The sequence below is a fragment of the Panulirus ornatus genome, chromosome 57, assembly GCF_036320965.1.
Source record: "Panulirus ornatus isolate Po-2019 chromosome 57, ASM3632096v1, whole genome shotgun sequence".
NCBI lineage: Eukaryota > Metazoa > Arthropoda > Malacostraca > Decapoda > Palinuridae > Panulirus > Panulirus ornatus.
Genome location: NC_092280.1, coordinates 5454727 through 5465136, shown reverse-complemented (window position 1 = coordinate 5465136; position 10410 = coordinate 5454727). Strand labels below are relative to the sequence as shown.

The window sequence follows — 10410 nt, the reverse complement described above, 5'->3', positions numbered from 1 at the left end:
AATGGGGAAATATATTAAAAAACTCAGTAACACCAAGAGTAGATATTGTTCACTGTTCATGTGTATTGAGAAATATATTAAAGAAATAGAAAAAGAAAGGAAAGGATTCTTGGACAGCCCCAAATGACAGTGAATGTAATGTACTGATTTGCAATAATATTGAAGTGGTTTAAGTTGTAGCATTAGTACAGCCAGGGATCTTCTGATATTCAAAAGAGGTTTGAAAGTGAAAGGTAATGTAAAGGAAAATAAGAGCATGATGATAGGAAAGGAGAACTGTAGAGATGCATGTTGAAAATTTGTAGTCCTCTGGCAACATTTTTGGAGTGGTGAAAGACCGAAATACTATATGATCATCATTTTTGGTGTTGTGGTCACTGTAATCAGGAATAACGTGTTAAAGCTAACTTGAATAAGATTATAGAATAAGGGAATTAAAGCACAGAGAGTGGGGATAGAAATATAACGTCCAAGAGAAGCATGAGTAGTGTATATTTTTCTAATGATAATCACAAATTCACAAGAAGTGAGCAAATACTCTGTAGGATAGATTATGTAATGTTCTCTTCAAGTAATGAGATGAGTGATAATGAGAACATTCACCTCAAGGAATAAAATATTGAGGATGAAGCTGTTCAGTACATACATAAAAAACAGTCTTGAATAATGCGGTATTATAAAGTCAATATCAAGACCCGGAGAAATCAGGAAGTTTGATGAAATTGAAAAGTATACTTTGTGGACAAATTTAAGGGAATGACACTTTTCAATTGATGTGAAATGCTACAAAACTCAGACTCTACAGTCTAGAAAGAAGAGAGTTGTACAGGACGTTTAATCTATGCGCCCAACAAATTGAGGGTAACAGAAATAAAATCCTTGGTCTGAACTTGTCCCATCAGGGATGGAGTAAATGAGTCGTGTCATAATACCTTGAAGCATACAAAGAAGATGTATGAAATTTTAGAAGAGCCCAATGAGAAAGATGGAATGGTTATTCAGCATATTGCCAAGTGAAATGAAAATTCTTCATGGGCTAGGCTCAGAAATGTTAAAAGTAAGCCATGATAGATGGCTAAAACCAGTTCCAGATGAGCCTAGGATTGATGGTTTTACAGTTTGCATAGTGGCAGAGAAAAATAGTATTGTTAAGCAAGCATGATGTGCAGGGAGTGCTACATGCTATCCCTTTTTAATGGCAAAATCTTTCCATTGGTATTCATATGAAAGTAGTAGATTGATAAGATTGAAGAGGGCATTGTAATTGTATCATAAAATGTTTGTTGGAAAGAGAGGATTTCAAAAGGCAGAAGGTATGGATGAAGTTAAGGATGGGAAAGGCTTAGAGAATTTTGCATAATTAAAGTTATTGCAAGAATGATACAGCTTACTCATTTAGGATATTTTTTTTTTTTTTTTTTTGCTTTGTCGCTGTCTCCTGCATTTGCGAGGTAGCGCAAGGAAACAGACGAAAGAAATGACCCAACCCACCCCCATACACATGTATATACATACGTCCACACACGCAAATATACATACCTACACAGCTTTCCATGGTTTACCCAAGACGCTTCACATGCCCTGATTCAATCCACTGACAGCACGTCAACCCCAGTATACCACATTGATCCAATTCACTCTATTCCTTGCCCTCCTTTCACCCTCCTGCATGTTCAGGCCCCGATCACACAAAATCTTTTTCACTCCATCTTTCCACCTCCAATTTGGTCTCCCACTTCTCCTCGTTCCCTCCACCTCCGACACATATATCCTCTTGGTCAATCTTTCCTCACCCATTCTCTCCATGTGCCCAAACCATTTCAAAACACCCTCTTCTGCTCTCTCAACCACGCTCTTTTTATTTCCACACATCTCTCTTACCCTTACGTTACTTACTCGATCAAACCACCTCACACCACACATTGTCCTCAAACATCTCATTTCCAGCACATCCATCCTCCTGTGCACAACTCTATCCATAGCCCACACCTCGCAACCATACAACATTGTTGGAACCACTATTCCTTCAAACATACCCATTTTTGCTTTCCGAGATAATGTTCTCAACTTCCACACATTCTTCAAGGCTCCCAGGATTTTTGCCCCCTCCCCCATCCTATGATCCACTTCCGCTTCCATGGTTCCATCCGCTGCCAGATCCACTCCCAGATATCTAAAACACTTTACTTCCTCCAGTTTTTCTCCATTCAATTCCTCCAGTTTTTCTCCATTCAAACTTACCTCCCAATTGACTTGACCCTCAACCCTACTGTACCTAATAACCTTGCTCTTATTCACATTTACTCTTAACTTTCTTCTTTCACACACTTTACCAAACTCAGTCACCAGCTTCTGCAGTTTCTCACATGAATCAGCCACCAGCGCTGTATCATCAGCGAACAACAACTGACTCACTTCCCAAGCTCTCTCATCCCCAACAGACTTCATACTTGCCCCTCTTTCCAAAACTCTTGCATTCACCTCCCTAACAACCCCATCCATAAACAAATTAAACAACCATGGAGACATCACACACCCCTGCTGCAAACCTACATTCACTGAGAACCAATCACTTTCCTCTCTTCCTACACGTACACATGCCTTACATCCTTGATAAAAACTTTTCACTGCTTCTAACAACTTGCCTCCCACACCATATATTCTTAATACCTTCCACAGAGCATCTCTATCAACTCTATCATATGCCTTCTCCAGATCCATAAATGCTACATACAAATCCATTTGCTTTTCTAAGTATTTCTCACATACATTCTTCAAAGCAAACACCTGATCCACACATCCTCTACCACTTCTGAAACCACACTGCTCTTCCCCAATCTGATATATATACCATAAAAGAGATTAGGTTTGTGGCATTTAGGGCTCTCTTATTGGATAGTGGAAAATAGTATTTTGGATATGAATAGATAATAGGATGAGTGAGAAATTCTTGTATGGTTGGAAATGTTTTCACATTTTGATATCTTTCAGAGACATTGTCCACATCCTAATCCAGCAAGAGGTGGGGATGACAGTGATGATGAGAGCAAACCACACAGAAGTGCAATGAAGAAGAAATCTGAAGGTGGAGGAGGTGCATCTCTCTTATCTACTAATTCGTCACTAGGGGATGGAGGACCTCCACTTTCTGCTCTGTCTTCTTTATCTTCCCCGGGAACCCACCTTGCATCTTCTCATGAAGACACTAGCGATGGAGCTGTCCATTGTTTTCAGGATGAAAGAGGAAATTGGTTTACATACACCTTTAATGACAGAGGGGTGAGCACAGCATCTAGTGTTATGCCTCTTAATGACAACAAAGGTTTAACCAAGCTCTTGCGGCGCACTAGCAACAGTCTTCAGGGGCCAGGTCAGAACAATGGTAATCAGAATACCTCTGGGGGACTCATGCGTGGTGATGGCTCACTCAGCAGCTCCTCCATGTCTCTTTGCTCAGGACTGACTGTTATACTTGATAACCACCTCCCACTCCCACCTGCTTCTTTGCCCTCTGTATGGCCAGAGATCTGCAAGGCTCCTCCAACTCTGGCATCACCTGTTTCTGATCCACCCAGTAGTTTAAGGGTAGTGTCAGTATCTTCAGCTGTGCTTGAAAGAGGGTCTTCTCCACCTGTTTCCACAGCAGTTGTAAATATAAGAGATCAAGACAGAAGCAACCAGGATGGCTCAAGTGATCCTGATCCATTACCTAGGGTAGCAGTAGGATCCAGAAGTGGACGGGATCTGCCGCTGTTGTCTTCTGAAACACGTCATCACCTACAACTCCTAAGTATAGGGGCTCCTCATAATCCTTTGCAGCTGTTTACAAATGCACTGTTTGAGCGTAGACGCTCTAGCAACCGTCCGGGCACCGCTGCAGGTTCCATCATCACCGCCGAGGCCTTTGAGAACATTAGTTTGCCTCATGGGCTTGATATGGATGTAGACTTGGGACTGTCCTCCAACAAACTCAAGTTTCCTGTTACAGCACCTCAGACTGTACAGTACTACAAATTTAGAATTTGTGGGAACAAATATATAAAAATAAAGTTTGATAGACTTTTTTTGTTAGCACTGCTAGACAGAAATGTTACAGTTTTAGAAAATTTTATCTGTATTTTTCTTGCAATTTTTGTAAGCATACTAGGATGTATAATTCTCCACAAAGAGTTCTATCAGGAATTAAATGTATTTATATTTTGTCTTGTAATGGCAAGCTGTCAGTATTCTTTATTCAAGAGTGTACAACCAGATGCAGCCTCTCCCACTCATGGTTACAATCGTGTTGTTCTTTACAGTAGACCAGTGTATTTCATTATATGCTGTAGTCTCATTCTTCTCATACAACTTTACTTAGATAGCAGCCATGAGTGGCCAAGGTTCATCCTATATGGAATTGACTTTACCAAGCCATTGTTATTGCAGCAATGTAGAGACTTGTTATTACTATTTACTCTGTTCTTCCCTTTGATCTTCAGTTTGGGGCTGTTGCCCCAGGTGAACACCTTTCTCATGTACCTTTTAGAACAGACAGACATCCATGTATTTGGTGGAAATGCAACTACTAGCCTTACCTCGGCTCTTTACTGTGTCAGTCGTTCTATTCTCACTGTGCTCTTCCTGTTTGGTTTCGCATATGGTGGTCTACGAGAACCTGAAGCCCAAACTCAGCATATCCTTTACTCAATATTTTGTGGTTTGATTGTGGCTTTCAGTTATCACTTGAGCCGGTCAGCCTCAGATCCCACTACACTGTGGCGCCTTATCCAGCAGCATATGTGGCCTGAAGAACTGCGGCGGGAAACTGGCACCAACAACCCCCAACCTCCACAAGAAGCAGATGAACTTACAGATCCACTGCCAGAGAAGTTGCGTAGTACTGTTCATTCTCGTTTGGTGCATGATGCTATTATGTGTACTGTGATGGCTGTGGTAATATTTGCTGTGCACTCCAGTACTGTGTTCACTGTCCTCTTAGATGGGGAGAGCCCTGACCTTTTTATTGCACTTTGGATATTTGCCAGTCTATTTGGCTTTCTGAACCATTATGTAATACCACAGTTGAGAAAGCAGTTACCATGGCTGTGTGTGGCACATCCTGTGTGTAGAAGTCATGAGTATAGTCAATTTGAAGTGTATGATGCTGCCAAAATTATGTGGTTTGAGAAAGTTTATGTGTGGTTGTGTATCTTAGAAAAAAATATTATTTATCCTGTACTTTTTCTCTGTGCCTTAACCAAAGATGCACCGACATTGGTGGAAAGGTTTGGTCTCAACACTGGAACATTAATTACCGTGATATGTGGTGTCAAGTGTTTGCGAAGTGTGTATTCCCAGCCACAGTTTCAATACCTCATACTGGCATTTGCCAGGCTCTTCTTTAACTGGGATTTTAAGGGGAAATCTGAAACGTTTTTGGTAGACTACTTTGTAATGGGGATGATTTTTACAAGAGTATATGAATTTCTCCTGAAAATGAAATTTATAGTGACATATATAGCCCCATGGCAGATCACCTGGGGATCTGCTTTCCATGCATTTGCCCAACCATTTAGTGTGCCCCATTCAGCCATGTTGTTTGTACAAGCTGCAGTTTCTGCCATCCTGTCCACCCCACTGAACCCAATCCTGGGTTCAGCCATCTTCATCACCTCCTACATCCGCCCGATCAAGTTTTGGGAGCGTGACTACAACACAAAACGGGTGGACCACTCCAACACTCGATTGTCATCTCATTTAGAGCGGAATCCTGGCTCAGATGACAACAACCTCAACTCCATATTCTATGAGCATCTCACTCGGTCTCTTCAGCATTCACTTTGTGGAGACCTGCAGATGGGTTAGTTACTTTATTTTACCTCTTTATTTTTCTATTTAGGTGATAATAGTGTGTTTCCTGATTGTATTATTATTGCTATTATTATAGTTATGATTATTTATTTATGTTTTTATTTATTACCCTTTGTCGCTGTCTCCTGCACCAGCGAGGTAGCGCAAGGAAACAGACGAAAGAATGGCCCAACCCACCCACATACACATGTATATACATTCATGTCCACACACACACATATACATACCTATTCCTATGAGTCCACGGGGAAAATGAAACACGAAAAGCTCCCAAGTGCACTTTCGTGTAATAATCACATCATCAGGGGAGACACAAGAGAGGAATATAACAGTCAGTTGATATACAGTTGATATTTCTCTCTTGTGTCTCCCCTGATGATGTGATTATTACACGAAAGTGCACTTGGGAACTTTTTGTGTTTCATTTTCCCCGTGGACTCACAGGAATATCTTGATCACGCGCAAAATTGTGATCCTTTCCAATATACATACCTATACATTTCAACATATACATATATATACATAGACTTTTTTTCCCCCCCATACTATTCGCTATTTCCCGCGTTAGTGAGGTAGTGTTAAGAACAGAGGACTGAGCCTTTGAGGGAATATCCTCACTTGGCCCCCTTCTCTGTTCCTTCTTTTGGAAAATTAAAGACGAGAGGGGGAGGATATCCGGCCCCTGCTCCCTTCCCTTTTAGTCGCATTCTACGCAGGGAATACGTGGGAAGTATTCTTTGTCTTTTCCTAGTGCTACCTCGCACACATGAGGGGGGAGGGGGATGTTATTCCATGTGTGGGGAGGTGGCGATGGGAATAAATAAAGGCAGACAGTATGAATTATGTACATGTGTATATATGTATATGTCTGTGTTTGTATATATATGTGTACATTGAGATGTATAGGTATGTATATTTGCGTGTGTGGAAGTGTATGTATATACATGTGTATGGGGGTGGGTTGGGCCATTTCTTTCGTCTGTTTCCTTGCGCTACCTCACAAACGCGGGAGACAGTGACAAAGCAAAATATATAGATAAGATGTATAAATACATATATATACATATATATCACATATACATAATTCATACTTGCTGCCTTTATTAATCCCCGTCGCCATCCCTCCACACATGAAATGACAAACATACACACACACACACACACACACACACACACACACACACACACACACACACACACACACCCCCCCCCCGCATGTGCATGTGGTAGCGCTAGGAAAAAACCACGAAGGCTACATTCGTTCACACTCAGTCTCTATCTGTCATGTATAATGCACTGAAACCATAGCTATTATTATTATTATTATTATTATTATTATTATTATTGTTATTATTATTATTATTATTATTATTATTATTGTCATTATTATTATTATTATTATTATTATTATTATTATAATTATTATTATTATTATTTTTTTTTTCCGCTGTCTCCTGCGTTTGCGAGGTGGCGCAAGGAAACAGACGAAAAAAATGGCCCAACCCACCCCCATACACATGTATATACATACACGTCCACACACGCAAATATACATACCTATACATCTCAATGTACACATATATATACACACACAGACACATACATATATACCCATGCACACAATTCACACTGCCTTTATTCATTCCCATCGCCACCTCGCCACACATGGAATACCATCCCCCTCCCCCCTCGTGTGTGCGAGGTAGCACTAGGAAAAGACAACAAAGGCCCCATTCGTTCACACTCAGTCTCCAGCTGTCACGCAATAATGCCCGAAACCACAGCTCCCTTTCCACATCCAGGCCCCACACAACTTTCCATGGTTTACCCCACACGCTTCACATGCCCTGATTCAATCCACTGGCAGCACGTCAACCCCGGTATACTACATCGATCCAATTCACTCTATTCCTTGCCCACCTTTCACCCTCCTGCATGTTCAGGCCCCGATCACTCAAAATCTTTTTCACTCCATCTTTCTACCTCCAATTTGGTCTCCCACTTCTCCTCGTTCCCTCCACCTCCAACACATATATCCTCTTGGTCAATCTTTCCTCACTCATTCTCTCCATGTGCCCAAACCATTTCAAAACACCCTCTTCTGCTCTCTCAACCACGCTCTTTTTATTTCCACACATCTCTCTTACCCTTACATTACTTACTCGATCAGACCACCTCACACCACACATTGTCCTCAAACATTTCATTTCCAGCACATCCACCCTCCTGTGCACAACTCTATCCATAGCCCAAGCCTCGCAACCATACAACATTGTTGGAACCACTATTCTTTCAAACGACTTCCACACATTCTTCAAGGCTCCCAGGATTTTCGCCCCCTCCCCCACCCTATGATTCACTTCCGCTTCCATGGTTCCATCCACTGCCAGATCCACTCCCAGATATCTAAAACACTTTACTTCCTCCAGTTTTCCTCCAGTTTTTCTGCATTCAAACTTACCTCCCAATTGACTTGACCCTCAACCCTACTGTACCTAATAACCTTGCTCTTATTCACATTTACTCTTAACTTTCTTCTTTCACACACTTTACCAAACTCAGTCACCAGCTTCTGCAGTTTCTCTCATGAATCAGCCACCAGCGCTGTATCATCAGCAAACGACAACTGACTCACTTCCCAAGCTCTCTCATCCACAACAGACTTCATACTTGCCCCTCTTTCCAAAACTCTTGCATTCACCTCCCTAACAACCCCATCCATAAACAAATTAAACAACCATGGAGACATCACACACCCCTGCCGCAAACCTACATTCACTGAGAACCAATCACTTTCCTCTCTTCCTACACGTACACATGCCTTACATCCTTGATAAAAACTTTTCACTGCTTCTAACAACTTGCCTCCCACACCATATATTCTTAATACCTTCCACAGAGCATCTCTATCAACTCTATCATATGCCTTCTCCAGATCCATAAATGCTACATACAAATCCATTTGCTTTTCTAAGTATTTCTCACATACATTCTTCAAAGCAAATTATTAATATTATTATTGGTCAGTTGTTGTTCGCTAATGATACAGCACTGGTGGCTGATTCATGTGAGAAACTGCAGAAGCTAGTGACTGAGTTTGGTAAAGTGTGTGAAAGAAGAAAGTTGAGAGTAAGTGCGAACAAGAGCAAGGTAAAATTTTTAGGTACAGTAGGGTTGAGGGTCAAGTCAATTGGGAGGTGAGTTTGAATTGAGAAAAACTGGAGGAAGTGAAGTGTTTTAGGTATCTGGGAGTGAATTTGGCAGTGGATGGAACCATGGAAGCGGAAGTGAATCATAGGGTGGGGGAGGGGGCAAAAATTCTGGGAGCCTTGAAGAATGTTTGGAAGTCGAGAACATTATCTCGGAAAGCAAAAATGGGTATGTTTGAAGGAATAGTGGTTCCAACAGTTTTGTATGGTTGCGAGGCATGGGCTATGGATAGAGTTGTGCGCAGGAGGGTGGATGTGCTGGAAATGAGATGTTTGAGGACAATATGTGGTGTGAGGTGTTTGATCGAGTAAGTAATGATGGGGTAAGAGAGATGTGTGGTAGTAAAAAGAGTGTGGTTGAGAGAGCAGAAGAGGATGTTTTGAAATGGTTTGGTCACATGGAGAGAATGAGTGAGGAAAGATTGACCAAGAGGATATATGTGTCAAAGGTGGAGGGAACGGGGAGAAGTAGGAGACTAAATTAGAGGTGGAAAGATGGAGTGAAAAAGATTTTGAGTGATCGGGGCCTGAACATGCAGGAGGGTGAAAGGCGTGCAAGGAATAGAGTGAATTAGAACGATGTGGTATACTGGGGTCGACATGCTGTCAATGGATTGAATCAGGGCATGTGAAGCGTCTGGGGTAAACCATGGAAAGTTGTGTGGGGCCTGGATGTGGAAAGGGAGCTGCGGTTTTGGTGCATTATTATGTGACAGCTAGAGAGTGAGTGTGAACGAATGGGGCCTTTGTTGTCTTTTCCTAGCGCTACCTTGCACACATGAGGGGGGAGGGGGTTGTTATTTCATGTGTGGTGAGGTGGCGATGGGAATGAATAAAGGCAGACAGTATGAATTATGTACATGTTTATATATGTATATGTCTGTGTGTGTATATGTATATGTATACGTTGAGATGTATAGGTATGTATATTTGCGTGTGTGGATGTGTATGTATATACATGTGTATGTGGGTGGGTTGGGCCATTCTTTCATCTGTTTCCTTACGCTACCTCGCTAACGTGGGAGACAGTGACAAAGCAAAATATTAATAATAAGTTTGAATGGAGAAAAATTGGAGGAAGTGAAGTGTTTTAGATATCTGGGAGTGGACTTAGCAGCGGATGGAACCATGGAAGTGGAAATGAGTCACAGGATGGGGAGGGGATGAAGTTTCTGGGAGCGATGAAGAATGTGTGGAGGGCGAGAACGTTATCATGGAGAGCAAAAATGGGTATGTTTGAAGGAATAGTAGTTGCATCAATTGTATATGGTTGCGAGACATAGGGTTGCACGGAGGAGGATGGATGTGTTGGATATGAAATGTTTGAGAACAATACGTGGTGTGAGGTGGT

At 41.6% G+C, this 10410-nt stretch overlaps 1 protein-coding gene across 4 annotated transcripts in view; it reads left to right on the top strand.

Moving 5' to 3' along the window:
- Positions 1-10410, top strand: part of pcx (pecanex) — a 93530-nt gene that overhangs the window by 24248 nt on the left and 58872 nt on the right. For all 4 annotated transcript variants that reach the window (XR_011716806.1, XR_011716805.1, XM_071694347.1 and 1 more), the window contains exon 10: positions 2992-5839. Coding sequence is in view for 2 of the 4 variants with exons in the window: in XM_071694347.1 (XP_071550448.1) it covers positions 2992-5839 (2848 nt within the window). In the remaining 2 variants the exon portion in view is untranslated. The remainder of the gene's footprint in view (positions 1-2991; positions 5840-10410) is intronic.